The sequence below is a fragment of the Seriola lalandi genome, unplaced genomic scaffold (assembly GCF_002814215.2).
Source record: "Seriola lalandi dorsalis isolate HSWRI2012SDOR001 ecotype SW California unplaced genomic scaffold, Sedor1 jcf7180002054342, whole genome shotgun sequence".
In the NCBI taxonomy this organism is placed as follows: Eukaryota; Metazoa; Chordata; class Actinopteri; order Carangiformes; family Carangidae; genus Seriola; species Seriola lalandi.
The window spans coordinates 50,462-62,688 of record NW_019524895.1 but is presented as its reverse complement, the minus strand read 5'-3'; the positions used below and the strand labels follow the sequence as shown (position 1 = coordinate 62,688).

Sequence of the window (12,227 nt, the reverse complement as noted above, 5' to 3'; positions counted from 1 at the left end):
CTGGGGCATCGTGTAGCGCAGTGGGTTACACAGGTGCCCCATATATAGAGGCTACAGTCCTCGCTGCAGCTGGCCCCTAGTTCGACTCCCCCATCGGACGGCCCTTTCCTGCGTGTCATTCCCCCTCTCTCTCTGCCTCCCCATTTCCTGTCTCTCTACTGTCCTGTCCATTAAAGGCACAAAAAGCCCAAAAAATTATTTTAAAAAAACTAAACAAAAAAAAAAATAACACAGCCATCTGCTGATGTAGCTGTTGATCTTCCTCTCCATGGTCTACACAGTTGAAAGGGTTACCTCACATACCAGTCGAGGCAATCCTTGAAGCTGCCAGGTAGTACAGACCTGGCTTCCTTGGTGAGCCAAGATTCCAGCTCCTTGACGGTTGTGTGGATAGCTGCTGTATCCCTGAGGCCACAGTCAAAGACCTTACATCTTGACTAGTTCCTTGGTGATGGATGGATTGCAATGCAATCCACGAAGAAGCAGAACTTGTCCTCAACCTTTACCCTCTTCAACACCATGGACCTTGATTTGGCTGGCTTTAAACACATCCTTTCCCAGGCCATGAGCTTTTCTAGACCCAGAAGGATCCACCTACCACCAGGCACAGATGGTGTGGTGACAGTGAGATCATCCATGAAGACTCTCATAGGGGGCTGCCGAACGCCAGACTTGGTCAGAGGGCCACTGTACTCCGCTGCCTTGACCACCATGCTCATAGCAAGGGCAAAGAAAATACCAGAGATTAATATCCCATTTTTGAGCCAGTACATGTCTGATGTTATATTCCCAGAAGTGACTCCATACCTTGAAGTTTCTGTAGTAGTTCAGGATGAGGTCCTCTATCTTACTGGGCACATGGTGGCGGACCAGGGTGGCATTGACAAGTTTATGGGTAATTGAGCCGTATGAATTGGTCACCCTTCCTTGATCATCTGAGTGACAACTCCAGCGTGTTCTAGGCACAGTCAGGAGAGGAGTGGGAACAATATCAAGGCGGTTGGTTGCAGGTTTCATGGGGGAAACGATCTTTACGAGGGAGGGTAATGAAATGGGTTGAGAGCTGTCCAAGGTAGATGAACAGAGTAGACCTGTGAGACAGCCATGACACAAGTGGCATGGGAAATGATTCGTCTGATGTCCTCAACTTTCAGGTCTTCAGGTCAGCTGAAGGCATGGAGTTCAGCAATCTATTAAAGCTCACAGACACCCATGAACAGCAGAATGTTTAGTGTTCAGGCAATTGAAGTCTTTGGCCAGATGTTTGGTCTTTGCTGTTTCACTAATCCAGTTCCTCACTTCAGTTGAGGAGGAACATAGTTAGTTCTGAAGTCACAGTGGTCTGTCCACACAACAATCTTTCCCTAACATTAGCCAAAGCACTTTTTTGTCTAAACCTAAACACAGACAAATGTGTGGAAGCAAACCCCAGTCTCTGATGTGACAGTCATGCTTTTTTTGTACACTCACCACCTAACCCAGCCACTTCCTATTAACTCAGCTGTTGTTATCAAATGTAACTCTTTGTTCATTCAAAAAACATATCCCTTCTTGTTGAAAAATGATGCTAAAGGTACCCAGTGCATTAAAAAGTGATGTCAAAGGTTCCTGACTGAGCGTCTGTATGTGACGAGTTGTGTGTGAGAACATATTCTGACAACAGATGTCCATCCATCCCTGCTGATGTTCATCCTGATTAAATCCAGTCTAAATGGTTCCAAATTCTGATCTTCTGCACTGGACTGTGGGCTAATTGGTCCTTGAACACATGGTTCAATGTTGCTGGTTTAGTAATGAGATCCAAACAATGGGTTAAAATTTGTGATGTCAGTAAATATAGTTCATTAAAACATCTATACTGTCAATTTCAAAACATGAATATATGATCACTGAATATATGAATACATGAATATGAATATATTTTTCCTTTCAGGCAGTATCAGAGACAGTACAGTCCTGAACCCAGCTGTGTGTCCATGAAGAGTGACCGTTCTCTGGGCCGTTTCATATCCTTCAAATATCAACAACCCTCTGTTAATCAATGGTGAGGATTTCAGAATGAAAATGGAAAGTAAATTATGTTTTTATCAGACTGTGACTGGGTGTTCAGACCACATCCCATTACATTCATGTGACAGAAGTTTTTATCCAAAGTGACTTTGATCCACATTGAACCTTCTTAGAAACAAGAGCTAGATTTGATTGAAAATAAGAAAAACTGAGTCCATCGCAGTATAACTGCTTTGAGTTTGAGACATGAGTAAATTCTATCATGGTGTGAAGCTGGGAGTTCAGAAGATGGTTTTCAGATTGAGGTGAAACATGAGCAGTGACTGTCAGAGGGACAGAGGACAAACTCCAGAGGTATGAGGACTAACTGCAGAGGTCTGGGGAAAGGATACAGAGATCTTTGGTGCAGTGAATATATCATTCACAGTTAAATATCGTTTGTATGTTCTAGTAGTTCCTCGGAACTTCAGGGACTCGGATAGTCAATGATTTACACACAGCAGAGTCATGACAACTTCTCTCAGATATATTGCTTTGTATTTACATTAGTTAGACATACAAGAAACAGAGGGGTAAGACAAAATGTGATTAATAATTGAACATGGAATATTGACAAGGATAACCATGTTATGCAATGAATGATCAAATTGATAATCATAGTATGTTGGCTTGTTTAGTGAGGACATTCCATGACTGATTCATAATCAAAGAGATATAACTATATTGTTTTAGGGATGCTTCTGGAGATAAAACATTTCAAAACATCCTGTATTCAGTGATAATCTTTCTGAATATATGAATATATTTCTCCTTTCAGGCAGTATCAGAGACAGTACAGTCCTGAACCCAGCTGTGTCTCCATGAAGAGTGACCGTTCTCTGGGCCGTTTCATATCCTTTAAATATCAACAACCCTATGTTAATCAAAGGTGAGGATTTCAGACTCGAGTTTGAGACATTAGTAATATCTATCATGGTGTGAAGCTGAGACTTGAAAAGGTGGTTTTCAGATTGAGGTGAAACATGAGCAGTGACCCTGGTGTCCTGACCTCCATGTGGAGTTAATTCGACCACTCCAGAACCAGAGCAGAGAGGAATAATGACTGAGATTAGTCACCACATTACCTTGAGAGGGACTAACTCCAGAGGTCTGGGGAATAACTGAGGAGGATCTTTGGTGTAGTGCAGTGTTCCCCAACCCCATATTTAGAATTTTAATAAGAACTTTATCAAACCAACTGTTCAACAAGCAGAAAAGAGATCTTTTCATCTATTTGTCCACTGTTTCCTTGTGTCATGATTTGGAAGCCCTGACTCCAAATCATATCCTTTTGCTCAATTGGAAACCTATTGTTGTCCCTGAAGTCTTTCAAGAAAATTATCTGTACATTAGGAGACGATGGAGACAGGTTCAGTACTGTTGGATCTGTCCTGGAAGAGGTGCACAAGAGAGTACTTGCTGTTGCTGCAGGAGTGACAAAGGTAGACAACCCCTCAGAAATTTAATGACAGGGAACATTGTCATTGTCATGGATCAAACTGCTCCTCATGGATCATGGGAAGAGTGACAAAGACTTACAGGGACAAAAAAGGACTTGTATGTGCAGTACAGTTAAAGACCAAAGCAGGGCAGTTGGAGCAGCCCATATCCAAGCTCCAAGCTTTCTGCTTCACATGCTAGTAACCCCTGAGTCAGATGAGAAGGAAGAAAGAAAAAAGAGGAGGATCAGATCTTTCTATGTCTCCTTTTGTATTAGTTTTGTATTTGTTCATACCTCCACAATTAGGGGTGTTTTATGTGTAGTCTAGGTCAAGCCATATCACGGGCGGTAGTGTAGAGTAATGGGTGTAATGAGTCAATGTGGCAAAGGTGCAACAGACCAGCTAATGATGCATCAGTAACGGGGAGATCTCACAGTTTTTACCTCTCACACCAGGCACACAAAGTCAAGCCAACCATCATACCATCATATTTCTTATTTGCAATCAAAGTAATTTACTGTGAACTGAACTCTTGACTAAACTGGAATTTCATAAACAGTAGGGGTTGCAGCAGAGCCATGAAAAGATGTTTTTGGTTTTTTTTGGGAAGGATAGTTACCATTGCAGATTTTAAATCTGTGGGAAAGTGTCTTGAGACCTGAAATGTGGCAGGGGAGGGTTAGTTAGGGGAGGAGATCTGACGTGATACAACCAGACACTGAGCAGCTCCAATGGAGCAGCTGGAGGTTGTTGGTGCCTTGCTTCCAGGCACCTTAGCAGGGTTCAGTTAGGGAGGGAGACATATATGGAGGGTTGGTTAGAGCTGTTGGGACTAAACCAAACTGACAGAAGCCAAACACTGAGCTGCAGACTGAGCTGTTGATTCTCAGTTGGATCAGCAGGACTAGTAAACCTTTACCACTGCAGGGAGTCGTCTGATTCATTGTTCACATGAAAACATGACTTCATGAACTTTTAGCTTGTGTCTTTCTCTGCACGGACAAACATAATATGATCTTCATGATTCCTCCACAGAGTAGACCAGGAGAGCTCAGAGGTTCCCAGTGGTCAGCCTGCCCAGCAGCATCAAACACAGCTGGAATCCATATTTATGGTCTGTACAAAAACTACTGTTCCATCTGTTGTGTTCACAATCATCTCCATGCTGCACTTTCAGACCAGTGGACTGTCAGTCTGTCCAACATGGATCTGATGTTTGGCTCCATGGTTTTAGTCTGATGGTGTCATTCATATAGTTTTGTGTTCCAGCTGCTGGAGGAGAACATGGTCACTTTTGTGAAGTACGAGCTGAAGAAGATTCAGAAGTTTCTAAATTCAGATTACCCAGAATACTTAGAGGATGAGGAGGTGTTGGACGGTGAAGATGAAGAGCAGAGGAGTGGCAGCAGAGAATCATTTCTGAAGATCACATTGAACTTTCTGAGGAGAATAAAGCAGGAGGAGCTGGCTGACTGTCTGCAGAGTAGTAAGAGGATTTCCTTGACATAATGGGGGTATGGGGGGTGAAGGAAGTGTATATACATTCTTTAAGGATGTGATATGTTGAAATTTTTACTGATCTTTATTTACTGATCTTATTTCTTGTGCGTTAATTCAGGACATATTGCTGCTTTTTGTCAACGAAAACTCAAATCTAACCTGAAGAAGAAGTTCCAGTGTGTATTTGAGGGGATCGCTAAAGCAGGAAACCCAACCCTTCTGAACCAGATCTACACAGAGCTCTACATCACAGAGGGAGGGACTGGAGAGGTCAATGATGAACATGAGGTCAGACAGATTGAAACAGCTTCCAGGAAACCAGACAGACCAGGAACAACCATCAGACAAGAAGACATCTTTAAAGCCTCACCTGGAAGAGACGGACCAATCAGAAGAGTGATGACAAAGGGAGTGACTGGCATTGGGAAAACAGTCTTAACACAGAAGTTCACTCTGGACTGGGCTGAAGACAAAGCCAACCAGGACATACAGTTCATATTTCCATTCACCTTCAGAGAGCTGAATGTGCTGAAAGAGAGAAAGTTCAGCTTGGTGGAACTTGTTCATCACTTCTTTACTGAAACCAAAGAAGCAGGAATCTGCAGGTTTGATCAGTTCCAGGTCGTGTTCATCTTTGACGGTCTGGATGAGTGTCGACTTCCTCTGGACTTCCACAACACTGAAAGCCTGACTGATGTTACAGAGTCCACCTCAGTGGACGTGCTGCTGACAAACCTCATCAGGGGGAAACTGCTTCCCTCTGCTCGCCTCTGGATAACCACACGACCTGCAGCGGCCAATCAGATCCCTCCTGAGTGTGTTGACATGGTGACAGAGGTCAGAGGGTTCACTGACCCACAGAAGAAGGAGTACTTCAGGAAGAGGTTCAGAGAGAAGAAGCAGGCCAGCAGGATCATCTCCCACATCAAGACATCACGAAGCCTCCACATCATGTGCCACATCCCAGTCTTCTGCTGGATCACTGCTACAGTTCTGGAGGAGGTGTTGAAAACCAGAAGGAGAGGAGAGCTGCCCAAGACCCTGACTGAGATGTACATTCACTTCCTGGTGGTTCAGTCCAAACTGAAGAACGTCAAGTATGATGGAGGATCTGCGACAGATCCACACTGGAGTCCAGAGAGCAGGAAGATGATTAAATCTCTGGGAAAACTGGCTTTTGAGCAGCTGCAGAAAGGAAACCTGATCTTCTATGAATCAGACCTGACAGAGTGTGGCATTGATATCAGAGAAGCCGCAGTGTACTCAGGAGTGTTCACACAGATCTTTAAAGAGGAGAGAGGCCTGTACCAGGACAAGGTGTTCTGCTTCGTCCATCTGAGTGTTCAGGAGTTTCTGGCTGCTCTTCATGTCCATCTGACCTTCATCAACTCTGGAGTCAATCTGATGTCAGAAGAACAATCACCCTCCCAGAAGTCTGGAAGAAGAGAGGAAGATGAAGTGAATAAATCTGCAGAGTCACATTTCTACCAGAGAGCTGTGGACAAGGCCTTACAGAGTTCAAATGGACACCTGGACTTGTTCCTCCGCTTCCTAGTGGGCCTTTCACTGCAGACCAATCAGAAATACCTACAAGGTCTGCTGACACAGACAGGAAGTAGCTCAAAGACCAATCAGGAAACAGCCCAGTACATGAAGAAGAGGATCAGTGAGAATCTGTCTGCAGAGAAAAGCATCAACCTGTTCCACTGTCTGAATGAACTGAATGATCGTTCTCTAGTGGAGGAGATCCAACACTCCCTGAGATCAGGACGTCTCTCCACAGATAAACTGTCTTCTGCTGAATGGTCAGCTCTGGTCTTCATCTTACTGTCATCAGAAGAACATCTGGATGTGTTTGACCTGAAGAAATATTCTGCTTCAGAGGAGGCTCTTCTGATGCTGCTGCCAGTGGTGAAAGCCTCCAAGAAAGCTCTGTAAGTACTCTCATAATTAGATTTATATTATTTTAATATTATACACACTTTCCTTTTAAGAGAGAAAAACAATTAACTGCACTGCTCCAAAAGATTAAGGGAACACTTAATCATCACAGTATAACACCAAGTCAGTTGATGTGTGTTGGGTGTCAAACGTGTAAAAACGTGGCACTCCTGATATTTAATGCTGTGCTGCGTCGACAAATGTTTCCGCATGTTGCTGATGTTTTCACCCTTGCTTGAAATCTTAGTGCCACAGACATTATATGTTGCGCTGTTAACGTCTTGCGAATGCGTGACGTCATTGTTTTGCAAGGCACACGGAACTAAGTGGAAGGCATTAATAAGGGAATCGTTAAGCATAAAGGCAGATGATGTCAATGGTTTAAACCAGTTGGAACTGGTTCTCAACTGGAACTGACTGGCCCTCACATTCCCCTGACCTAAATCCATTTGAGCATCTATGGGATCCTATGTATCGGTGCATCCGACGCCTCCAAGTATCGCCACAGACTGTCAAGGAGCTCACTGATGCCCTGATCCAAGTCTGTAGTTCGTACTTAATTTTTGTGAATGATTTTTACTTTCTAATAATACCCCTTAATCATGATGATAATAATAATAATAATAATAAGTTATCTTTTTTCTGAGTTTTCTGAATGCAGATTTGGGTCTGTTATTTCTCCGACAGGCGACTTTGTTTCTGTTGGTTGTCCTTCAGTCCAGACTCAACTTGGGAAGGTATTTTTTTGTCTAATGATATTTGCCTTCTTCTTGTTTATTGTCTCTTCAGACTGAGGGGCTGCAGCCTTTCATGGAGAAGCTGTGGAGCTCTCTCCTCAGTCCTCAGCTCCCAGTCCTCTAGTCTGAGAAACCTGGACCTGAGTAACAACAACCTGCAGGATTCAGGAGTGAAGCTGCTGTCAACTGGACTGCAGAGTCCAAACTGTACACTGGAAATTCTCAGGTTAGACCATGTGGAAGTTTGTCTTGCTTTAAGATACTTGCAGTTTGCCTATTTTCCACCAGGATTTGAATTTCACAGATTGGAAATCATTTTCTGATTCGGCTTTGCCATCACACATACATGAACTGTAGTTGATAGGCCTACAGAAAAAACCCATAATCCTTTGATGACTTACCGGAAGAGTGCCACAGGAACAAGTCCTAAAACCCGGACATTAGTTCACATTTAGGCACCTTCAGTTCCCTGATCCCAAAGTCTTTGAATGTGTTTTTATTTTATTCTACGACATAAAATATGTCAGTAAATTCCCCCAGTCCTGATTTCTTTAAGCTTTTATGTCTCTTAAAAAAGGCCAGTTGCTAACAAGTGTCTAATTGAGATTACAAAGGTTGTCAGGGAGATTAAATGTCATCACGTTGAACATGAAAACCGATCTACTCACTAGTCCACCTTTACAGCCTTGTTGTGTTAAAACAGACTGTTACTAACTTTCTAAGAGGAAACGCTTTCGTAGAAGAGGTCAGAGCTAAATCAAACTGCAAAATGAAGTTTAGTGGTGGTGACGTTGAAGTCATGTGAACATGGTTGGTTTATAGCCTAACATAACCTGATTGTATTTAGCCTTAAAAACTCATAAAGGTTGTGTTCATTAGTGACGATTATCCTGCTGAACTGAACCTGCCAGTATCAAAACTGTTGTTTGTTTGTTTATATTCTGTAATAAGCAAGCTGAGATCTTTGCTCCTCTTGGTCAACATCCATCTTACAAGATTCTAACATTTTTGAGATAATTATACTTCTGTTGTTTTTTATCATCTCTTCAGACTGAGTGGCTGTAACCTCTCAAAGAGACATCTTGAAGCTCTGTCCTCAGCTCTCAGATCTAAGTCCTCTAGTCTGAAAGAACTGGACTTGAGTAACAACGACCTGCAGGATTTAGGAGTGACATTGCTGTCTTATGGACTGCAGAGTCCACACAATAAACTGGAAAGTCTCAGGTCTGTTGACATAAGATTGTCTTTAGTGGTCTTTAGTTTCAGTCTCTTTACATGAAAATATTTTATGTTCTCGCACTCTACTGGTGGAACCTCAAATATCATTATAATTAATTAATCATTATATCTAATAATTAATAATATATTAATTATAATTAATATCTGATTGACGATGAATGTTCGTGGAGTTTTGGTGTTGATGAGAAAAAATTGTAATGTTGATGTAAAACCCTGTATTGCTGTAATACAGTGACGTTCTAGTCCTGCAGTACCCGCAGGTTATGTGACATGAGTTGTTTTGTGTGTGCTCAGTCTATCAGGCTGTATGATCAAAGAGAGAGGCTTTACTTCTCTGGCCTCAGCACTGACCTTTAACCCCTCCCATCTGAGAGAGCTGGACCTGAGCTACAATCATCCAGGAGTGTCAGGAGTGAAGCTTCTTGCTGCTGGACTGGAGGATCCACACTGGAGACTGGAGACTCTCAGGTATGGAAACCCATATATATTTATAAATATGTACACTATGGTGTAAAAGTTCTCAAGTTACCTAATGAGGTAACTGTAGCCTTCAGCCAGGAACACATGTCGTCAGGTGGTATCCAACCTTCGACCCTTATCCAAAACACTCTCCAATTAGTGGTCCGACAGTGGTGGACAAATTACTGCCCAACTGCCCTTTGCTTTCCCCCTCTGGCCTACTCCAAACCCAGCAAGAGGCTCGTTCAGCCTCTTCCCCATCCTCCAAGCTGCTTTCTTGCTCCTTTCATCCAGGCCCAGAGATAACAACTGCCACATTGATCTTGCTGGGAAACCTCTGCAGTCGATCTCCATGAGGAACAACCATGCATGCCATCCTTTTTTCCCTGGACTCCTGGACTAAGGCTTCAAGGCCTTTTGTCTCGTGGACTTCTTAACAACTCTCCTCCCATGGCACTGTCAACTCAACCAGAATTATTTTCTGGATTCAAGTTGACCACAGTACAATGTCTGGGCGAAGGGTTGTGTGCACCACCTCAGGAAACTGCAGCCTTCTTCTCACATCTACCCTCATCTGCACAGAGCTGGCGGTTTGCAGCATGTTGCGTTTGTTTGCGCCCTGATTAAGGTGATGGCCTTCTCCACATCCATGTCTGCTGGCCTCTTCTTAACTCTCTCTCGCTTTATGGTGTCAGCAAGAGACAGGAGCACCTTGTCATGGCGCCACCTATACAATCTTTGAGCTAAAGATGTTTTACACCCGGACACATAATATGTGCCCCTGTCCACTTTTGGCCACAGAGCTTGCAGTGCGGGTCTTCCCTCAGCCGCCATGCGTGCTGACGTGCTGGTGAAGGATGGGTGTCATACACAGATCACAAGAGGAAGGAAATAAAGAAAGGCTCCAGTCTTCACAGCTCTGACCTGGAAATTTTGCACTTGGAGAGATCCCATTTTGTCCATGTGCCCTGGGACCCTTGCTCTCCATCATGGACAATCTATCCCATCCCCTCCACGACACACGGCAGAGACAGTTGGACCTGTTTTTTCTAATAATGTGTAGTGTCCATGTCTACATGTCAAAAGAAAACTTGCTGGTCTGACCCGTCTCCTCCTTTCAGGGTGGAGCATTGTGGAGTCCAATGCTTGAGACCAGGTCTGAGGAAGTGTAAGTGTGATTTTATTTAATTCATGAAAACAAAGCAGCACATTCAACCATATTCAAACTGTCACATCACTGATGTCATGAGTCATCATCAAACTGTCAATAACTGATCATATGATCAATAACTGCAGCTGTTCTCTCCATCAGATTCCTGTGAAGTCACACTCGACACAAACACAGTACATACAAACATCAAACTGTCTGACAACAACAGGACAGTGACACGTGTGGAGGAGGATCAGTCATATCCTGATCATCCAGACAGATTTGACTTCTGGCCTCAGCTGCTGTGTAGAACTGGTCTGACTGGTCGCTGCTACTGGGAGGTCGAGTGTAGAGGTGATGTTGAAATTTCAGTGAGTTACAGAGGAATCAGAAGGAGAGGAAACAGTGACGACTGTGTGTTTGGAAAGAACGATCAGTCCTGGAGTCTGTTCTGCTCTCATGATGGTTACTCTGTCTGTCACAATAACAGAGTTACATCCATCTGCTCCTCCCCCCAATCCTCCTTGCGATTACGCTCCTCCAATCTACGTTCATCCACCCGATTCCTCACCCTCCCTGACCAATTGCTTTTCTCCTCCTGCAAATCCAATTCTTCCACAAAGCCCCCTTCCCATGTCAGTTCCCCCTACTCCTCGTCCTCCATCAATTCCCCCTCCACATTACTCTCCTCCTCCTCCCCCTCCCCCTCTGTCTCTAACAGAGTAGCAGTGTATGTGGACTGTCCTGCTGGCTCTCTCTCCTTCTACAGAGTCTCCTCTGACTCACTGATCCACCTCCACACCTTCAACACCACATTCACTGAACCTCTGTATCCCGGGTTTGGGTTCTGGCCTGACTCCTCAGTGACTCTGTGTTCTCTGTAGTAGACAGAACCTCCACCTGTAAGAGAAACCCGCTGCTGACCAGATATTTCACTTTGTTCAGATCGTTATTTAGCACCAACCAGGGTTGCTTTCTTCAGAATGAATCCAGACCAACATCCTGTTTTCAGGTGAAAATCATGTTTATTTTCAAGCTAATTTGTTTTTTTAAACTTAAATTGTTGATCCTCAATGACGTTATCTTGAATAACTGCGCTCTTGTTTTCTGCTTGGCTGAGTGGTGGTCATGTGATTTCAGCTGTGTTGTGTTAGAAACCCTCCCAGAATGCACTGGGGCAAAAAGAATGTATGTATAAAAGTATCATTTTATACGTGTTCCTGAATTCCAACATTGAATTTTTTGCATTCCAATGTGACCTATGTTTCCAAAGTTTCACTTTTAAATATCAGATATTACCAGTGGATGTGATGTGTGTCTTTAAATTTAAAATAAAATAATGCATACTAAATTAAACAGTCAGGTCTCTGCTTTAATTTGAGTTGCTTTACATCAGTATAGAAAGAAGTGTGTGGTTTCAACACATAGCGCCCAATTTCAAGGGGTTTTAAGTGATTTTACACTTGACTGCCAAATGTTTCTTGGGCAGCTGTGTGTTGTTTCAACATTAATTTGTGTAGGAAAAAACCTTAAACGTGGCTCACAGTTGACGGAGAGTTGAGCTGCCAAGCAAAAATATCAATGGTTGTTGGTTTTTCAAAATCAGCTGTTGGGTACTTTCTAAAAAAGCAGGTGAGCACAGAAAAACTAGACAATGGTAAATGAGCTGATCGACTGAGGAGCAGGAGCACAAGTCTTGTGAATGAAAGA

The 12,227-nt window shown here is 43.3% G+C and overlaps 1 protein-coding gene across 2 annotated transcripts in view; it reads left to right on the top strand.

The window, feature by feature from the left end:
* Window positions 1–11,873, top strand: part of LOC111656062 (uncharacterized) — a 15,424-nt gene extending 3,551 nt beyond the window's left edge. For both annotated transcript variants that reach the window (XM_087174350.1, XM_087174349.1), the window contains exons 4-13: window positions 1,934–2,044; window positions 2,828–2,938; window positions 4,527–4,605; window positions 4,761–4,977; window positions 5,110–6,925; window positions 7,722–7,895; window positions 8,720–8,893; window positions 9,203–9,376; window positions 10,489–10,535; window positions 10,680–11,873. In XM_087174350.1, coding sequence (XP_087030476.1) covers window positions 1,934–2,044; window positions 2,828–2,938; window positions 4,527–4,605; window positions 4,761–4,977; window positions 5,110–6,925; window positions 7,722–7,895; window positions 8,720–8,893; window positions 9,203–9,376; window positions 10,489–10,535; window positions 10,680–11,401 — 3,625 coding nt within the window. In that variant the 3' untranslated portion in view covers window positions 11,402–11,873. The remainder of the gene's footprint in view (window positions 1–1,933; window positions 2,045–2,827; window positions 2,939–4,526; window positions 4,606–4,760; window positions 4,978–5,109; window positions 6,926–7,721; window positions 7,896–8,719; window positions 8,894–9,202; window positions 9,377–10,488; window positions 10,536–10,679) is intronic.
* The last annotated feature ends 354 nt before the right edge of the window (window positions 11,874–12,227 follow it).